We start from the raw sequence: 21,269 nt of genomic DNA on the forward strand, positions 1-21,269 counted from the left end.
AGCTCAGTTAACACAATGCAACTACTTGGGTGGCACAAAATGCACCGGCAGCCTGTGGATGAACTGCAGATTTCACTGGTGCTGTGAAAAGTAACCTCACTAAACGATATCCTGCAGTACAGTTAGTGGCCCCGGCAAAAAAATGAAAAAATTCTCTTGCAACTCTTTGTCAATTGTACTCAAGAAAACATCTGGCCAGCCACCTGACCTGAATACGGTGCAGGGGGTAGTACAAATACTTCTCCTTAGCCTATATTAAAGTAACTACTCCCTTCCTTCCCTCCAAACGCTGCCATGTCTTCTCCACATCATTCACAGTGGTTCTCTTCTCCATTATTATTTCTGTGTTGCCATTGCATCTCTCGTTGTTACTCTCCCACTCCTTGCCGCTTCAACCCTATCCCCTCATTACCACCAGCCCCATCATGGCTCCATTCCCTATCACCTTTGCACCATTCTTCATCATTGCGGTTCTCCTAATTGCATTGCCATCATTCTCCCACTGTCACGCCTTCCAACATCATTGCTGCTCCTTGCTTCATCACAATAGCTACTCCCATCCTTTGCAGTCACCTCTCCCCCATTATTCATATCATTCTCAGCCCAATCCCCAATCTCCCTACCCAACCCATGATTCCTTGACCTGAATCACCAACCCAAGTCCCAAACCTATATACTTGAAAACCTATTGAAGTGAGGCTCATGAGCCAATATTGGTGAGCCTCGGGCATCATATTCAGATAGGGGATAAACCCTGGGTCAATGACATACCCTAAATTTATACTTGCGTATATTTGATACAACCATTAAGAATGCTATGTCCCATCATGTCCTCTGCTTCACACTTGGTAATTAAATACTTCAATCTTAGATTCTTATCCATTCAAGAGATCTATACATATCCTTCTTAATGCTTATATGAATAACCTATATGTATTGATCCCCTTCCTTGGAAGTTAGTGATCCAGTTCTTTCTAAAATTAACGAGAATTAACTACTTTTTCTGGTGATCAGTGTGGGGGAAAAATTTTCAATGGTTCAAAAATAATCAGTTTGTGCTATTGCATCATGTAACTCTGTCAAGTACTAAAAAGCATATTAACATAAAACTTAAGAATATAGTCAAAAATTAAAAATTGGTTCCTTTCAGTTAAGTCCCTTTATATTTAAAATGAACAGTCTGAACTAGATTGCATTGACCAGGCTTAGTGTAAATTCCTTTCACTATAGCTTTGAACAATTCGCAGAAAATGGTTACCTTTAAGAATTGTGAAGTTTTGTATCAGCTGAGCATGCTTTGTGTCAACAAGTTTCATTTCTTCCATGATCATGGACAGGTTCCCCACCTCTGTATCCAGTCTGGCCTTTATTATACCTTGCTGTGCCTTGAGGAGAGAGCTGTCCGCACGGACATTGCCCATGTCGGTGGTCAGGATGGCTATTTGGTCTGCATGTTGACCCAATGTATTGGTACAAGTGGTTTTTATATCATTCAAATTGCTTGTCAGTGAGCGAAGATGTTGCACAGTCCAACTAATGTTTCCAATAATACTGCTAATGTCTCTCTCATTTATATCCATGCGCACTTCAAGTTGTTCAAAACTGGCAGATGTTCTGTTTTCATGAATTTTTTGATACTGCTGTAGATCCTTGAGACTCTCTTCATGAATGTTAGCCATGAAACTAATATTTGCCATCTGGTTGCTGAGAGTGTTCAGCTGATTATTCATATCTTCCAAAGTGTCGCTATTCCCAATCACCATGATCGAATTGTTTACTGCTTGTAACTGCAGGTATTGTAGCTTCTCCTTCAGCCAGTCTGTGTCCTTTCGGGCTTGAAGCACAGTCTGCTGGAGAGCCTGCCAATCGTTCCTTATCTTCTGGATGGACTGGCTGGTACCATCAACTGATCTTTGCAGTGCATTGAATAAATCCCTCTGCTGAACCTGTGTCTGATTTAATTGACTGAGACTCACAACAGTATTGCTTTGAGACTTGGATTGTGTTTGTATGTCATTTTGCAGATTACCAGACATTTGTTCCAGGTTGGTAATGTAACTACTGTACGTCAATAAAGTCTGGTTTATGTCTCTGATAGATCTGGAGTTGCTATCCAACAAGCTTTTCAGTGAGTTATGGTTGGTTGTCATCGATTGTTCAGTCTCTTGCAGCTTGTCCAGTGAAACTTTGTTTTTGGAGGCTTTGTCTGCAATGTCACCAAGCTGGTTCTGAAGAAATTGGATATCTGTTTTGAACTTGGACAGTTCTGTAGAGGTACTTTGATCTTTCACACCACTCTGGTCATCTAGAAGACAGGGTAAATTTATGGGCAATGACTGAACAGATAATCACAGTAGAATTAAAGGTGAAATAGTTCTGAAGATGTGATTAAAGTAATTTTCCCCTCCTTATGTGATTTACAGCTTTAATCAGTTTAATCAGCATTGAAATTGTGGCATACACCCAAGTGAGAATCACACCCAGATGGAGCCTATCACATTCACTACCTGGTTTGAAAAGGGGTAGCTAAATTTAAGGCCACACAATGGTCTGAATCTTCTGCGAAGTGACAATCATTGTCAGGATGCCACTCTGCTCCTATTTTTATTTTACAGTGCCAGAGTTCCACATTGCTGACCCAGACTTCTGAAACAGCCTCTTCAGAAATCTGGAGTGTGCCAGACCTAAAAGTCCTTCTTCATAGCTCATGAATAGCATGGGAAACCATTGCAACACTGGCTGCGTATTTTGGTAAGTCTTCATTCACCAACACTCTAGAGGGCTTTGGGGACATTTAGATAGTTTTTCAGTGCATTAGTGTGTGAGTGAGTAAAGTGGCAAAATGCCAGAGAGGGTGGGTGATGAGGATGGGTCTAGTGAGATTGGATAGGGGGTGAGGGGGAGTTGGATGAATTAGAGGATGTTAGAGATCAGGGGTCAACACTTTGGTCGGTGGAAGAAGTAGGAGGTTGGGAAAGTCGAGAGGAGTTGGAGGGTTTGGAAAGTTTGAAAGGGTTATATAAGTTTTAATCCTGCTAATATTTCCTGGCTAGCTAGCCAGATAAGTGAGTCAGAATCCTCTGATGCTACCCACTCTAACTCGGAAGGCTCTGCAGTGTTCGGGGCGTAGGGGATTTGACCAGCTAAAGTTGAGAGTTCCTGGGCAGTTCCTGTGAGGTCCGTGCATTGGGCCTTCCAAGGGGCCTAACCACGTCTTCTAAGGTACCTGTGGGGTATGACTGAACATCCAGAGTCCAGAAGATCTAGACCACTATTTTTCAAGACAGTGGGTCCTGACGGACACCGGAAAATAAGAAAAGCAAAAATAAAGTAAAACCTGAAAATGGATTTACTCAGCACATCTAGCAGCATTGCTGGAGAGAGAAACAAAGTTAAAGTGTCAGGCCAGTGACTGCTTTGTCCAGAAATAAACATGATGAATTTATTGTCTGCTGATCCGATATGAATTGAAGTTAGGCAGTTTCAATCCAACTCCCAGTGGCTAAGATATATATAAAAATATCCTTCATTTATCATGGACTGACAGCATCATTTTGATAGCCCAAGGAAGGCTGGTGCAGCCAGAGGAAAATTGTAATTCAGTGAGCATATTCTCTTATAGCTGTGGCATGTTCTTGGGGAAGAATAAAGGGAGTTGTACTTTTATCAAGTTGAATTGGGAGCACTTAATACTGACAACAGAGGCAGGAGTTTTCAAACAGCAGGGTTTCTGAAGAGAGAGCATTCCTTATTGATACCAACTATCCCACAGGCATTTCACACTCCTAGCAGAGGTAATTGACTGGAGACAGAACATTACCCAGGAAGTCCTGCCTCAGGGTGCTGCTGGTCAAACTGCCAGGCTGGTAACTCCTGGCACCTGTAGCAGCAGTGGGCAGGTCAGCTCTGGGATTACAAGCAGTCATGATGTGGGTATGCCGGCGTTGGACTGGCGTAAACACAGTAAAAAGTCTGACAACACCAGGTTTTAGTCCAACCGATTTATTTGGTAATAGACTCGCAAGCTTTCGGGGTTAGCCCCTTCATCAGGTGAATGGAGAGTTCTGGCCTCAGACAGAGCATATAAAGCACAGACAGTTTAGAGATTACTGATTAGAGATTACTGTCTGTGCTTTAAATGCTCTGCCTGAGGCCAGAACTCTCCATTCACCTGACGAAGGGGCTAACCCCGAAAGCTTGTGAGTCTATTATCAAATAAATCGGTTGGACTAAAACCTGGTGTTGTCAGACTTTTTACTGTGATTACAAGCAGTCCCAGATTCAAGATCCTGGAGTCCAGGATAAGGTAAGTGTAGGTTGTCTCATGATGGGGTGGGAATATGAGGTCCGGGGTAGTAGGAGAGAAGCGTGTTCTTCATGAAAAAGCCAGTGGGAAGAAGGCGGCACACTCATGAGGGGGCAGACTTTGTTGGGCAGGGGATGTCGGGGAGCAGTTCCAGTGTAGAAAATAAGCTGTTGATGGAGACGCTCAATTGACACAGTGGCACAGTGGTTAGCACTGCTGCCTCACAGTGCCAGAGACCCAGGTTCGATTCCAGGCTTGGGTGACTATCTGTGTGGAGTCAAAGATGTGTGGGTTAGGTTGATTGGCCATGCTAAACTTGCCCTTAGTGTCCTGAGATGCACAGGTTAGAGGGATTAGTGGGTAAATATATAGGTGTAGGGCCTGGATGGGATTGTGGTCAGTGCAGACTCGATGGGTCGAATGGCCTCCTACTGCACTATGATTTCTATGATTCTATGATTTCTATGAGTTTGCACGTTCTCTCTATGTCGGCATGAATTTCCTCCGGGTGCTCCAGTTTCCTGCCATACTCCAAAGATGGGCAGGTTGGATGGGTTGGCCATGCTAAAATTACCCCTGAGTGTCCAAAGATGTATAGGTTAGGAGGATTATGGATTACGGGGATAGGGCATGGGGTGGGCCTGGATTGGATGTGCTTCAGGGAGTTGGTGCAGGCTCAATGGGCCAAATAGCCTCCTTGTGCTCTGTAGGGAGTCTTTGATCCTTTTCTGGCAAGGTAACTTGCCACGCATCCCCTTCGATCCGAACTCATCCTACTAGTTGAAATTGAAGCCAGGCAGGAAATAGCTCTCAAGTCATTTGCACATTTTGTACATTGCACATTATCCCTAAGCAAACAATTGTATAACTGTCATTAACAGCTCCTTGATATAGAATTTCCCCTCACATCATTATTAAGAAGAATGTGACGTCAACAGCTTGACCAACTGCAAGAGTTTCAGCAGTAAGAGTACTTTTTGCTATTATTCTTATTTTCTTCCCAAGCCAAGGGGCAACATTTCCCACTTTTCCCATAAGGAATATTATAAAAAGGCTTGCAAGAAAGGCAGCACTAAAAATAGTTAATTTTATATTTCTGGGGTTACCCAAAGATGGAAACTTCTGAAGACACTTCTCCTAAACAGGCGCCGGAGTGTGGTGACTAGGGGATTTTCACAGTAACTTCATTGCAGTGTTGATGCAAGTCAACTTGTGACACGAATAAATAAACTTAAAATAATAAACTTAAACATTTTTAATTGCTTTAATATTCTGTTTGCCTGTAAACTGTCCTCAACCTTTGGGTAGTACTTAGTTCTAAGACATTAAAGCTTACATCTGGCCTTGTCTATTCAATTGCCCAGCCAATTTAACTGTCCAACTAGACTCTGCAGCTGCTTCTGTCTCAACTTTGGAAGTATCTGCATCTTTTTGGAGGCCCTGACATGATTGTCTGTGACAAGGTTAACACTTTCTAACTAAGATTGCTGATGTAATGCAAGATCAGACCCATTCTGACTTATTTCCAAACCAACATATTTAAAGGTCCCAGAAGCCCAGCTGACTTTTTATCTTCAATTCTGTTCTACTCCTGTCAATTACATTTTTTTTGAGCTCACTAGTATCACCCCATAAGAAGATGCCCAATCGTTCCCCGGCGTGGTACCAATAAAACATAGCAGGATCTACTTTCGGTTAATACAGCTAAACTTTAACACAACTGACCTAACTGAAAAGCAGCAGACTCTGCAAGCATTTTCAAATTATCACCACAAACTTTCAAACTTCCCTTCTACATTTGGCGCCCCCTTAGGAGGTTAGAGAAACACTTCCCTCTGGAGGTGATTTCTCCACAGAAATGCAGCTTCTATGTCTATTGACATACATTCCCAAGGACACATCGCTAAAAGGTCCAAAACAATTTTTTAAGTGATCTTTCCTGTTGTGACAAGTCCACTCTGACCTTTTTACCTCCTCAGCATTCTCCAAAACCACAGGGCATTAACTTAGCTCTAGCCTCATCATCCAGTGGGACTCCTTCTGTGCAGATCCACCTATGCAATAAAGCTGGCTGACTCCTCTCCAGTGCCACTGAATACCATACCAAACTCTCTCCGGCCTTCTAAATCCCTGTTTAGCCTCTCATATGATTTTATCTCTTAACATTTTATTTTGAAGTCCCAACTTTTATTTTATTCAAAATAAACAATTTAGAATACAAGAGTACATGGAATACACAGCTACCATCCTCAAGGACAGTAAATGTAAATTGTAACACTGTTGGTCCTTTTCTTAGTGATCACCACTTTATCTTTTGCTTTCAACCTTCCCTGCTCCTTTTTTGTTGTGTTTTTGACAAACGTATTTCTGGATCAACTTGGAACTTGGGATCAACTCCTTTCAGGGGTTCAATCCTAAAGACTTGGGCTTTCTGATCCCTGTTGTGTGCCACTTTGCTAGACTGATTGTGGTTGGTGCAATTCTTGGTTCGGCCATGACAGGATTTCTGCTTCTGTTACTTTCTCAGAATGATGTTGCATTCTCCACTCTGCTATGTCAAGGGGTGATGGTTACAACAACCACTCAACACTTCTGGCTGAAGATAACTGTGAATGCTTCAGCCTTACCTTTTGCACTGTCAAGCTGGGTTCTCCCATCATTGGGAATGGGGTATCTGCGGAGACTTTTCCACCTGTTGTTTAATTGTCCACCACCTTTCATGGCTGAAAATGGCAGGACAGCAGAGCTCAGATCAAATCATTAGTGTGAAATTGCTTAGCTCTGTCTATCATGTGCTGTTATGCTGCTTGGTATGTAAGTAGTCATGTGTTGTAGCTTCACCAGGTTGACATCCCATATTTACGTATACCTGGTGCTGCTCTTGGCATGCCTAGCTGCACACTTCATTGAACCTTCATTTCCCCTGGCTTGGTGTTAAAGGTAAGGTGGGGGATATGCCAGGCCATGAGGTTGCAGATTGTGACTGAGTACAATACTGTGGCTGCTGATAGCCCAGGGCACCTCATGAATGCCTATCTTGAATTGCAAGATCTGTTTGAAATCAATCCTATTTAGCACAGTGGTAGTGCCACACAACATGATGGAGAATATCCTCAATGTGAAGATGGGACTTCATCTGCCTGAGAACCATGCAGTGGTCACTCTTACTGATACTATCATGAACAGGTCATCTGCTACAGGCAGGGTTGGTGAGGATGAGATCAAGTATGGATGGCACAGTACCTTAGTGGTTAGCACTGCTGCCACACAGCGCCAGGGACCCGGGTTCGAGACTGGGCCTGGGTTGCTGTCTGTGTGGAGTTTGCATATTCTCCCCTTGTCTGCATGGGTTTCCTCCCACAGTCCAAAGATGTATGGGTTAGGTGGATTAGCCCTTAGTGTCAGGGTGACTAGCTAGGCTAAATGCATGGGGTTATGGGCATGGGGGCTCGATGGGCTGAATGGCCTCCTTCTGCACTACAGGATTATATGATTCCATGAAGTATGATTTTCCATCTTGTTGGTTCCCTCACCACCTGCCACAGACCCAGGGTAGCAGCTATGTCCTTTAGGGCTCACCCAGTTCAGTAAGCAGTGCTGCTGCCGAGCCACTCTTGATGATGTTCATTGAAGTGCCCCACCCACTGTACATCCTGTACCCTTGTAACCCTCAGTCCTTCTTCCAAGTGGTGTCCAACAGCTGATGGAGGGGGATTGTACTTGGCAATCAGCAGGAGTTTTCCATGCTCATGTTTGATCTGATGCCATGGGACTTCATAACATTCAGCGTTGATGTTGTGTGCTCCCAGCGCCACTCCCTCCTGATGTGTGGTACAGGATATACCTAAGGATGATGGTGTCTGGGATTTTAGCTGTAAGGTATGATTCCATGAATATGACAATGTCAGGCTATTGCTTGACTAGTCTTTAAGACAAGTCTCCCAAATTTGGCACTAGCCCCCTGGATGTCTGTAAGGAACACTTTATAGTGTTGACAGGGCTAAGTTTGCCATTGCTACTTCTAATGCCTAGGTTGATGCCAAGTGGCCCATCCGGTTTCATTCATTTGAGATCTTTTAGCAGTTTGATAGAACTGAGTGGCTTGTTATACCATTTCAGACAGCATTTAAGAGTCAACCTCATTGCTGTGGATCTGGAGTTACATGCAGAATAATAAAATCCCTACAGTACAGAAGGAGACCATTTGGCCCATCACATCTGTACCAACCACCATCCCACCCAGGCCCTATTTTCGTAACCTCATACATTTACCCTACTAATCCCCCTGACACGTCAATTTAGCATGGTCAATCAACGTAACCCGCACATCTTTTGAGTGTGGGTGGAAACTGGCAGACATAGGGAGAAAGTGCAAACTCTGTACAGACAATGACCTGAGGCCGGAACTGAACCTGGGTATCTGGCGCTTGAGGCAGCAGTGCTATCCACTGTGCCACTGTGATGCCTAGGCAATGTAAGCCAGACCAGGTAAGGTTGGCAGACATCCTCCCCTAAAGGGCATTATGAACCAGATAGGTTTTGCAATAATCAACAACGATTTCATGTCATCATTAGACATATGGTCACATTGAGCAAGTTTCATAGTTTGTGTTTGTGGGAGGCAGTGGCTCAGTGATATTATCACCGGACTAGTGATCCAGGGACCAAGGATAATACTCTGGGGACCCACATTTGAATCTCATCATGGCAGAATTACAAATCTGTAATTACAAGTTTAATGATTGTTTCCCAAAATAATAATTTTAGGGCAGCAGTCATTTGGTCTGAGACAAAACCAGAAAATGCTGGAAAATCTCAGCGGGTCTGATAGCATCTGTGAAGAGAGAATAGAGACAATGTTTCGAGTCAGGACAACCCTTCATCAGATCTAAAAGAGAATATTTCCCATGAAACGGAACCCCATCAAAACCAAAAGTCTGTCTGTAACTATGATCTGTGCACAATCCAGCAAGTTGAATGCAAATAGACTCTAGGGGTGAGTTTTCCCCTTCTGCCCACCATGGGAATCGTAGCAGGCGAGTGGCGGACCATGGAAAGGTCCGTTGACGTTAGACAGGAATTTCTGGTTTTGGGGCCAGCGCAGCTGAAAAATCCCATTTTAAGATTACTAGGTCAACATCTGTCAATCTCTTATGTAATTTATCATCGTCCATAATGTATTGTTCCGTGGTACCATTGCTTATCTTCTTAAATTTATCAAATACTGATCATGTTTCATAGGGTTCCAAAAGATCATCTTGTTCATAAATCCTATCCATACATTGCTATAGAAGATCTGATCCATCATCAGTATCCAAGTCATCGACATGCAGTTCCAAAAATATTTTATCTCCAATTTTACTTTTCCCTGATCTGAAGATGCTGGTGTTGGACTGGGTTGGACAAGATGAGAGGTCACATGACACCAGTTATAGTGAAGACTCACCTGATGAAGGAGCAGTGCTCTGAAAGCTTGTGGTTTCAAATAAACCTGTTGGACTATAACCTGGAGTCGTACGATCTCTCATCTTTCTTTTCCCTGGCAGTGACAAAGCCAAAGTCATACCTTTCATTTCTTTTGGATGGCTAGTAACTCTAGTTCACATCCACCTAATTTTTCCACTACTCATACAGTTCAGATTCCAAAAACAAAACGGTGGACAATCAAAGTCTGAGAATTTGCATCGGGCTTCAGCCATTTCATACTGTGGGAAGCGGTACATTTGCCAGAACAGATGTGATATGCGAGTTAGGTGGATTGGCCATGATAAATTGCCCGCTAGTGTCAGGGAAATTAGCAGAGTAAATATGTGGGGTTATGGGGATAGATCTGGCTGGGATTGTGGTCGGTGCGGACTGGATGGGCTGAATGGCCTCCTTCTACACTGTAGGGATTCTATGATCCCAGACAGAGAAAGAGAGACTTCCAACTTTCACAGGTCAGTGGTAACTCTCTGCCACCATGTTAATCCCAGTGAACATGCATTTGGTGAAGGAAGAGGCTGGAGCCAGTGTGTCTTCAATGTAGGTTCATTCACAAAACTCAGTATAAGTGCAGACTACTTTTCCCTTCCACTATGCAACTTAGTGCTGGAGATGTGAGCAGATTTGATGGACACAAGCAATGGATTCTAAGCTTTATAAAAAGCTGTATGAAGCAATAGTTGCCAAGCTGAACTTCACTGAAATAAGGCCTGGTGTTTGACCCCGGTGTGTGTGTGTGTGTGTGTGTGTGTGTGTGTGTGTGTGTGTGTGTGTGTGTGTGTGTGTGTGTGTGTGTGTGTGTGTGTGTGTGTGTGTGTGACTTGTGAAAGATCAAAGGCTCCCCCTGTACATCACTCCTTCCTTTGTCAGCCAAGCTGATGACAATACTGGCTGCCAGTCTCACTGGGTTAGGAATGTGTGGGTCAGAAAGGAAGGAAGTTTGTTAAGATGGGTGTAGCAATTCATACAGGTGCCATATAGAGGAAAGGGGACAGCAGCAGCAAATCGCTATAGCCAAGTTACCCCAGCTTGACAGGCAGAGAACCCAGACAAACAAGCAAGAAGGAGGATGTTGCGATATTACTCTCAACGAAGTGTGTATACGAACAGGCTCTGTTTCCTGGACATGAAAGAGATGCAATATAGGTGAAGGCTTAAGAAGTCCCAAGATATGGTAAGAGATCTGGATCATGTTGGAGGCAGATACCATGCCTTAAACAAGCACAAGCTGCTTCCAATTGTAGTCAAAGTCACTGTGGCCCTTAGCCTTTAGATAGCTGGGTCCTATTTCTTTCAATATCTTCCCATTTATATTTTGTATTCCCTTGCTTTGTTTGCCCTCCCCAAATACATTTCTTCACACTTTTCTGGATTAAATTCCATTTACCATTTCTCTATCTACTTGACCAAGCCATTGATATTGTTCTGGAGTTGATAGCTTTCCTCTTCACTAAAAACGACACAGCCAATTTTTGTGTCATCTGCAAATTTCCCACTCATACTTCCCATATTCAAGTCTAAATCATTAATAAATACAACGTGGAGCAAAGGCCCCAATACTGAGCTCTGTGGAACACCACAGGAAACCAAAATACTGCACTGTAATACTCACCTGCAAGAGTATTGAATAGTGCTGACCTGATGCAACTTGCACAATATGGGACAGTGAAGGGGTATACACATGCAGGATTCAGAAGCTGTGAAGAAGACCACTCCTCGCAGGAAAAGGGGGAGAAAGGAGGAGGATGAGCCATTTACCTCTTACAATGATGGAACTGAGGAAGGTGATGAGGAATGGGACAAGATGGAAGTGTTGAGAGGCTTTGTGCCTGGCACCATGGTCAACATGGAAGGCCTAATACAGAGGTGTTCCTTAGAGCCAACAATAAGGATATAGCTGCACTCTCAGAAAAAAATGGCTCTCAAGCTACTTATTTGTAAGTGCCCTTGAGACAATAGCCTGTAACTCCTGAGCTCAGGGGCATTGTAACTGAGGAGTACCCCAAAGATGCACTGGGTAACCCGCTGCGGAGGTCCTCACATAAGGACTGCGCAGCAATTGTCTGGGAAGTTCAATCTTCCATTGAGCAATTGCAATTGCAGTGGGAACGATTCAAAAGTACAATATAAATCACAAGTTTTGGATGGTTTTGACTGACTTACAGCAATATTTACCCAGGAAAATAACAATTCTGGATAACAACAGCATTGAGCACCCCTACCCCCATCCCTAGGTTCCCCCCACCGTGCAACCCCCTCCCCCTGGATGCCCAACTTCCGCTGACCTCCCACACCAACTCCTTCATTCCCCCCTTGACCCTGATAACCCCCCCAGGGGACTCCCCCACATTCCCAGCTTCCATAGAACACCCTAAGCACACTCCCCTTTCCCCCATTTACCACTTGGTCCTTCTACTGCCCATCCAGCTGCCACATGATGTGCCAACTACCTGGCCCCCCCCAACTGACCACCTGACCCTCAGTGACCCCTCACTGACATGCTCCCCAACTGACCATGACCTCTCCCAACAACCTGCATAAGGTGGCAACCTTCCAAATTGATCACCTGATACCCACCCAACTAACTATTCCCTCAAGAGCACGGCCATTTTCCTCCACCAACGAACTCCCTGAACCACTTAACCCCCCCCACCTTCCACAGACCACCTGACCCCTCCGCTCTTATGGACGACTCAACCACCACCCCCCCCGTCAATCACCCAAACTGCCCTTCCCACCACCACCTAACCCTAAACCCCCTCCGAGCATCCGTTACCATTGGCCAGAAACTGACCAAATAAATCCTGTAGCTACAAGAGCAGGTCAGAGGCAGGAATGCTGCAGTGAGTAATTCAGCTCCGGACTCCCCAAAGCCTACAAGGTACAAGTCAGTTGTTTTCTGGAGTACTCTCCGCTTGGCTGAATGTGTGCAGCTCCCGCAACATCGAAGGAGCTTGGCACAATCCAGGGCAGAACAGTTCTGCTTATTTGGCACCCATTCACCATGTGTAACATTCATTCCCTGCACCACAGTGCACCATTTGCAAGTTGCTGTGCTGTAACTCCTGCCTTTGACAGTTCCTCCTAATTCCGCAGCCTGTACCAACAGAAAGGACAAGGGTAGCTGATGTGTGGTGACATCACCACCTGCAAGTACTCCTCTAGGCCACATACCGTGGATACTTGGAAGGAAAAGGCTGTTGTTGGGTTAATGTCCTGGAGCTCCCTATACACTGAGTGTTTTTTCATGTGGGGGGATTCTGACTTAGAAGTGTTCAGTCATAATCCTATGGACGGTTGCCTCAGCCAAGCACATACGCCAACACTCAGATCCTGTGGTTCCTCTCATACTGAGCAGGATTACTATTGCAACAATACAATCATCAGGAGGGTAAACCAACCTGTCTCATGTGGGTCTAATAGCAGCTCATGTTCCCTATTAATGGGTAAACAAGCAAATGCTTGGTGAATTCTGCTTTACAATGAAAGGAAGAGCTGACATCGAAAGATCAAAAATAAAAAGTCATTATGGGTGCTTGACTCTCACAATCCAGTTAAATGAAAAAACTTGCAGGGCTGCAGGGAAATGAGAGGGAGTGGCACTATGGTGTCTGGCCTCTTTAAGGGGTGATTAGCTGATAGGATCACATGACCCAGAAAACCAATTAATGATCCAGAGTGGAGGCTCACCCTGGCAAATGTGGGTTTTGTCTGAGATTGATCCTGGATGCTGACTGGCAGCTATTAAGCTGCAAGACTCAGTAAGATCATTGTAAATTATGTTGTAAATAAATATTAGTTGTTTCATACCCAGCTGGTGAGCCAAAATTATTGCACTGGTGATGAGGATAAAACAGAAGACATGTGGTCCCAAGACTGTGAATACAGAACCCTCTGAGGTTGAAATCAGATCACAAAACAGAAGCGTGCTGCAGGAATAATGCCTCTATTCGGTCAATTAGGTCCCTTTGAGTCATAGAGGTTTACAGTATGGAAACAGGCCCTTCAGCCCAACTTGTCCATACCGCCCTTTTTAATTAAAACATCTAAGACAATCCTAATTGCCCACATTTGGCCCATACCCCTCTATACCTATAGTACCCATGAGATTAAAAGTCTCACCATTGAGGATTGGACACAGTACGTAGAACATCTAGATTATTATTTTATGACCAATAGAATTGAGGAAATGGGGAAGAAGGCAGTAGTCCTTTTAAGTGCATGTGGGACCAAGGTCTATAGTCTAATCTACAGTCTTATGTCCCAGAATGCGCCTGATTCAAATTCATTCACAGAGATGGTTGATCTGGAGCAGGCACACTGTCTACCAAAGCCCTCAGTCATCCTGCAGCATTTTAAGTTTAATTGTACAAGGAGAACTCCAGGAGATACCATTGCAATCTACACTATGAAATTAAGGCAAATTGAAGAACACTGTGACTTTGGGGTTACCTGGAACAATATGCTGAAAGACCGCTTAGTTAGTGGAGTCATGAAGACATTCAGAGAAAGCTTTTGGCAGAGGTGTTTATCTATTCTAAAAAGGCACTGGAGATAGCACTTGTGATGGGCAGAAAATTGTGATGGCGCTAAACGTCTTGGATATGTTGACAGTTTTAGTGCAGTAATTCAAGCATTGGACCAACAGAGACCTACTATTATCCAAAGTGAAGCACAGAAAATTAATAGGATAGATCAATGAGTCAGTGTTTGAGGAGATTAAGACATATTGTATTTGGAAAGACAAATTAAGTTTTGAAGAATGGAATATACTTGGGGGAGACTAGTTGTCCCTGTTACCAGGAAGGTGTGTCAGAAATGTCAATGCTCACCAGGAGTTATGTTTGGTGGCCTGGCATAGATGCTGATATTGAGAGGTTTGAAACACTATGACCAGTGCCAGTTGCTACAGAAGTTGCCTGCTACACCCCTTTGGGATGGATACATGTCTACTTTGATTAAGGGGGAGGCCATTTTTGGACACAATGTTTTTGCAATTGATCGATGCCCATTTGAAGTGAATGGAAATGTTTGAGGAGAAGTCTATGATGTTGCAAGGCACTATTGAGAAACTGCATCAGTGTTTTGCATCCCATGTGATACCTGAAGTTACCATGTTAGATAATGGAGTGGCCTTCATGAGTGCAGAATTTCACTTTCAGAAATGGTATAAAGCACATCAGGATTGTCCCATACCACCCAACATTCAATGGACTGGCTGAATAAGCAGTCCAAACTTTCAAGACAAGTTTTAAAAAGCAAATCAGGTATGACTCTGGAAACATATGTTCAGGGCATAGTCAATGATCATCAAGCATCAGATTAGGTCCAAGATGGGTTGAGTGCCTTATCTTGTCAATTTGGACCTTGTTTGTCTGTCTCGTGGGGACCATGAATTGGATTCAGTTTGAATTTGGATTTTGGAAGAAGAAAAAAATGGATTTGGGCTTGTGTGGTCCATACTGAACATTGGCTTTGTAACTTTAAGGATGAATTAAAATTAAAAAAAAAGTGTTCAACTGGCATATTTAAGGGAGGGTATTAGCTGGAAGGGCAAAGTTAAGAAAGACAGCGTGACATGTTTATTGCCTCACAATCTGCCTACTTTGCATAATTTCAGCACATACTCCCTATGCCCGCAGTAACATGACCATTCAGAGCTGGTCATGACGGAAGTTGGTATGTACTGAGTGGATGCCATTTTGGTTTCAAAATGACACCAGTGATGCCAGAACTACTTGTGCTACAAAGCCCAATTTTGTGGCCATATTGTAAGTATATGCTTAATATATTAGAAGTATTGTGTACTTCACAGCTGTTACACTTACTGTGTCACGGTATTATCAGGTATGGTTTCAGGATTTTCTCTCAGTTTTTCAACAGAACGTCTAAATAATAGCTAATACGCAAGACAAATGGTACAGATGCACTTCAGAGACAGCAAGCTAAGTATATGTGGGGGAAAGGAATAGAGGGTTATATAAATAGAGCTAGATGAGGAAGAATGGGAGGACTGGGGCATACATGCTGGGGTGGACTGGATTTTGGTAATTTTGCAGTCTCTCAACAGTAGGTGGCACCATTGTGCATGTAACTGATCTCCCGGCTAGATCCTCACATGCACATTCAAACCCCATAATTCCCCTGCTTCTCTAGTTACTTTCACCCTGTCACTATTTTCTCCTCCCTGACAGTCCTGCTCCTATCTGCCACAAACTCCTCCTTGTCATTGCTCCCATCCTAGCCACTGGTCAACACTGGTGCCCACTTGCATCTTTCCTTCTCAGCCTCCAACCCATTTCTCAGCAGCTGCCATATCTTAGACCTGAATGACACAATTATCTTTCTTTGTACATCCAGGTCTGAGCCTCACTTTTCTTTTCCAACTTAACACAAGGCTGCTACCTCCACCAAGCTCCTTTTTGAAGCTTCAACCCTCACTTTGAACCCGATTCTGAAGTCAATCTAAAACTTTATCGTGGTTTGCCTACTTTCCATCCCCATTTCTCTTCTTGACCAGTGTCACAGCTGAGGTCCACACATTGGTCAGCATTGTACTTTTTAAACTTCTTCCTGACCCCAATCCACAACTTTCTTTGTGTCCTCCACCTCTGCTCATCTCCATCGCCAATGCCAGCACTAAATTATGAACCACAATTTACTTTGAAAGTTCTTATAGTGCTATCATCCAGTGCATAAAGGTTTTAGAAAAAAACTCTGGCTTATTGAAGGGAATGGAGAACCCTCCAAATTTAGTGTCTCTTTCAGCCATTCCCTGATTCCACCAGGTCCCTCTCTCTCACTCTGTATTCTGTAACCTTAACTACCATTCCTGACCCTTTCCCCAATGAATGGGTTCTGGTGCAACTGTCCCTCAACAGCAACCCACTTCTGCTTCGAAATTCCCTTCAAAGCCTCAACTACTGTCCTCTTCCCAACCCACAATGCTCTTTCTTCCACTTTCCTTCATAATGAGCCAACCCTGGCCCTACTGCCCATGCCTAATTTCAATCCGAGATACCGTGTCTTAATGAGCTCCCAGCATTGAACCCAACAATGTTTTAATGCACTGAAGATATGCAAGGGGTGAGCTACATGGCATGAAGATGTCTCACAGTTCCTGCCACCAATAGTCTCAGCTGCCTGTTCCCAGTCCTGCTTACTTTACTGCTTGCTTCCATGCTCTCTCCTGTTGCAACCTTCATCCTCTCCTCATAATTGTTGCTGATATCATCTTTTGGTTTTAGCCTGCCCATCTCTACCTTCTATTCTGGTTGTCATCAAGTCTTGGCCCCTGCCCGAACATATTTGCTTTCTTTCCTACCATTGGGCACCATAGCTCTAACTGCGATTGTGACTCTGTCCATAGCAGAGTCTTTTTATTGAGCTTGCTGTCTGGTCTCTTCAATCTAACCCTGACCTGTGGGTATAAAAGCAAAATACTGCAGATGTTGGGAATCTGAAATAAAATGAGAGAGTGCTGGACCTCAGCAGGTCTGGCAGCAGCTTTGGAGAGAGAAACTGTTAACATTTCCAGTTAAACATGACCCTTCCTCATATACCACTCAAAACATTAATTCTGTTTCTGTGACCTGCTTCTGCATCTTCATCAATTCAAAGCACTAAACTCGCACGCAAAATGTAAAGAAAGAAAATAGCAAAGATACAAGGCTGATTTTAACCACTGCTCTCCAATCAGCCAATGGCAATGACGTGTGTGCGGGTAAAATGGCAGAAGGTCAGATCATTATTCTGATATATTCTCTTAGCCTGAAAGTAGACTTGGGAGGGCAACCCACCCCAGGCAGATGGTGTACTTCAAAACATTCAGAACTTTTATTTTGCCCCTCTAAGTTTTTCAAACTTTGCCTATCCCAATTAATATTGGGGAAATTGAAATTCCCTACTATTATTACCCTATTATTTTTACAATTCTCTGCGATTTGCCTACATATCTGCTCCTCTATCACTCTCCGACTGTTTAAGGACCTTTGGTACACTTCCAGTAACATGATCGCCTCCATTTTATTTTTAAGTTCCACCTATATGGCCTCAATTCAGGAATCTGCTAAAATATCATCCTTCCTCACTGCAGTAATTGACTCTTTGATCAATATTGGCAACACCACCTCCTCTTTGCTTTACCATGTCTTTCTTCACTCTGGCTTCCATACTGACTTGGTTTTTCTTCTATATTTGGCTGTGCATTACTCCAAATTGTATCTCGGTAATGCATCACCCTGCCAAATTAGTTTAAACGCCCACAAAAAACTAGCAAAGCTTCCCGCAAACATGTTGGTTCCCATTCTGGTTCAAGTGTAACCTGTCCGATTTGTACAGGTCCACATTCTCCAGAAACAGACCCAGAGATCTAGGAAACTAAAGCCCTTCCCTCCTGCGTCATCTTTTCTACCGCACATTCAGCTGCTCTATACTTACTAGCATGTTGCACCAGGAGTAATTCAGAGATTAAAACCTTTGAGCTCCTGCTTTCCAATCTGCTATCTAGTTCCCTGAATTCTTCTTGCAAGTCTTTAGCCCTCCTTTTACTTATGTTGTTGGTACCAATGTTCAGCCTCACCCTTCAGGATGCACTGCAGCCGTTCAATGACATCCTTGACCCCGGCACCAGGGAGGCAACGCACCATCCTGGAGCCATATAGAAACGTACACCTGCTCCCTCGCTATTCAGTCTCCTACCACTATTGCTCTTCCACTCTTATTCCTCCGCCCATGTACAGCTGAGACACCCACAGTGCTGTGAACTTTCCTCTGGCTGCACTCCCCAAAGATACCTTTACTCTCACCATTTCCCAAGACAGAAAAATGGTTACTGAGTAAGATGCTTGCTGATGAACTGCCTGGCCCCTTCTTCAGACTGTTAGTCATCCATGCAATGATACACTGGGCCACAGCTTCTTGCTTGAAATATCGATCTTTTTGGTGGTGCTTTTCATTGGCTGATGATACACTGTGGTCAATACATGGCTCTCGCACATGAAATGTTTCCTTCAGATGGTGTGTTTACCATAGCACCAATATGAATTTGATCATTTTGTATAAAGAAATGCTATCATTCATGCATTGGGAGTGTCAAACTGAAAGAATAATCTCATGCCCTCTCTTCTTAGGACTGTGATTTCTTGCCTATATTATGGCAGTAAATCCTGGCTTTTCTAGTGCTCATAGCAAAAAGGATTGTCACCTATTAAAATTATAGCTCCTAACTTTAATATAAGGTTTTCAATGTTAGCATGGACTTTGGAACAGCCATTCTTCCACAACATTCTCTCACTTTTGATCAGTCTCCCGAGAAAAGGCCAAATAATATTGTAAATATGCCACTTAAACATACTCTTGGTGATGGTTAAAACAGAAACCACTCTGGATGTCCATTATTTTGTTGTGAAGCAGATTTTTCACCTTAGGAGTACTTGCATCCAATATTAACATAAGAATGTTTCATAATCTCTCTATTTTCATTGAGGTGTAAATACAATTCTTTTAATATCATCGCTGCTTAAAATAAAGCAGGTAAGGACAAGTCATATATTACACATTTAATGTGCGCATGTTAATAGCACCAGGAGTAACTGTTAGATTTCACTTAATTTTGACACAGGAATATCATTTACCACAGCTAGTTAAATGTTCAGTTTAATTTTCTTCCTAGCATATGAAAAATGTTGTAAAGTTTACCTAATTTCTTCAGGTCAGTCTCAACTGCAGTTAGTTTTTCTGTGTAGCTTTTCTGTGATGTTTCCATTCCTTCAGTCACAGTGTCCATTCTCTGCACAACTGGAATAATGAAGGGAGACAGAATGAGCAAATGTGTCAAATGCACCATAACATGCACATTATCACCCTCGTCAGATGTCTTTGTATCTTGTTTATTCCATCTCTCACTCAGCTCTTTCTCTTAAGAATTGCTACCAAACCAAAGGAATGAACAGCTCATTTTTTTCTCTGCGACTTCCAAAACCAGCATTTTTTCCCATTAACAGGAAACACATCATCAGTAACATCTGAGAGATGTAAACCACTAGTTGTAATATCTAAAAATACCTGGGCCTGAAAACTATGGACCCAGTTACCTTCTTTCTTTCTGTTATAATTTACAGGTTTCTAAAATTGAAATTTGACATTACCTAATCAGTATCCCTTGATTTATCTTGACTTCTCTCCTACTCTTTTCAATCCCAGTGGCTGCCTTAACTACACTTTGGCCCTCAATTTTATCTGTGTTTCTCAGTTACAGAGACTTGAAAGACTTACAAGTTGACAGATGTGATTTATCAGCACCATGATGTTTTCCAGTGAAGTTTTGGCAATGGAGTAGGAGCAGTTCCAAGGAAATTACTAGTCAAACAGTCAAAGGAAAAGTATTTGATTCCTCTTGGACAGAGAAAATTATAAAAATAAGCTTTAGAGAAGAAATATTTCTTCCCTTTCAGGTTGGATGCAATGTTGCTCCAGTCGCTTCTGGAGCTCATAAAAGCTCATGTTTTCCCGTTGCTTAATGTTGCTTGACGAAAACCCTCTTGGTTTACCTCAGCATCTTTTACCATTGATGTGGCCTTTAATCAGCCATTTGTATATATTGCTGTGCCTTATTAGATGGCCAAAATAATTTAAATTTTGGCTCTTAATGGGCCCGATTTTATCAAAAATTCGTGCCTCAAATCGTGGTAAATTCAGGCATCGGGCCTGTAATGCGATCTGCACCCGAAACCGAGCAGATCGTGCCTTTACCAACACCCAATTTGGGCACGGATCTGATTAGCATGTACTTAAATCGACTTAGTGAACCGCGCGCCCAACTCTACCGCCAGACCCCACTTTACTGTCTTCGGGTCCGTTTTGGATCCGCACTGTTATCAACCTGCAGAATAAAACTCCGAAGCGGATTCCTATTCTGCAGGGGAACCTCTGAAGCTGATCCTCCTCGAACACCCTTCACAGACCCCCTGCTAACCACCCTGGCAGACCCCACCCTCCCCCGCAATCTGAACCCCCTGGGAGGCAGCCCCCCTGATAGAACCCCCACCGCCCCCAACCCGCCCTGTGATCGGACCCCCTGGGAAGCAGGCTCCCCTCGGCACAGCACAACCCCCCCGCGATCCACCCCCCCCCGGGAGGCAGCCTCCCCCGCCTCCCCCCACATGATCAAACCCCTCCGGGAGTCAGGCCACCCTGGCAGAACCCCTCCGGGAGGCAGCCTTGAGTCTTTTCATCAGTTGGTTGTCCACGGTCCAGATTTTACAGCCATTGAGGCGTGTACACGAGGCATAATTGCCGGAATTTTACTGGCACGCCCGCCCTGGAATTGGGGCAGGTGAAGCTCGCAGAACGGAATTCTCCGTTGGTTTCAGGCGGGACAGTGGTAAAATTTGGCAAATATTTGAGCAAATATTTTCTTTTACTCTTTTTGTTATTTGAATCAAATTAATTTTGTTGAAAACACCTCTTGCTATTTAAA

General features: G+C 43.6%; 1 protein-coding gene across 2 annotated transcripts in view; it reads right to left on the minus strand.

Annotated features, from left to right (window-relative positions):
• Positions 1-21,269, minus strand: part of colec12 (collectin sub-family member 12) — a 159,610-nt gene that overhangs the window by 25,585 nt on the left and 112,756 nt on the right. For both annotated transcript variants that reach the window (XM_080194301.1, XM_080194302.1), the window contains 2 exons: positions 19,490-19,588; positions 1,259-2,305 (listed from right to left, as the gene is read on the minus strand). In XM_080194301.1, coding sequence (XP_080050427.1) covers positions 1,259-2,305; positions 19,490-19,588 — 1,146 coding nt within the window. The remainder of the gene's footprint in view (positions 1-1,258; positions 2,306-19,489; positions 19,589-21,269) is intronic.

The sequence above is a fragment of the Carcharhinus amblyrhynchos genome, chromosome 8 (assembly GCF_965287045.1).
Source record: "Carcharhinus amblyrhynchos chromosome 8, sCarAmb.v2.hapA, whole genome shotgun sequence".
Lineage (NCBI taxonomy): Eukaryota > Metazoa > Chordata > Chondrichthyes > Carcharhiniformes > Carcharhinidae > Carcharhinus > Carcharhinus amblyrhynchos.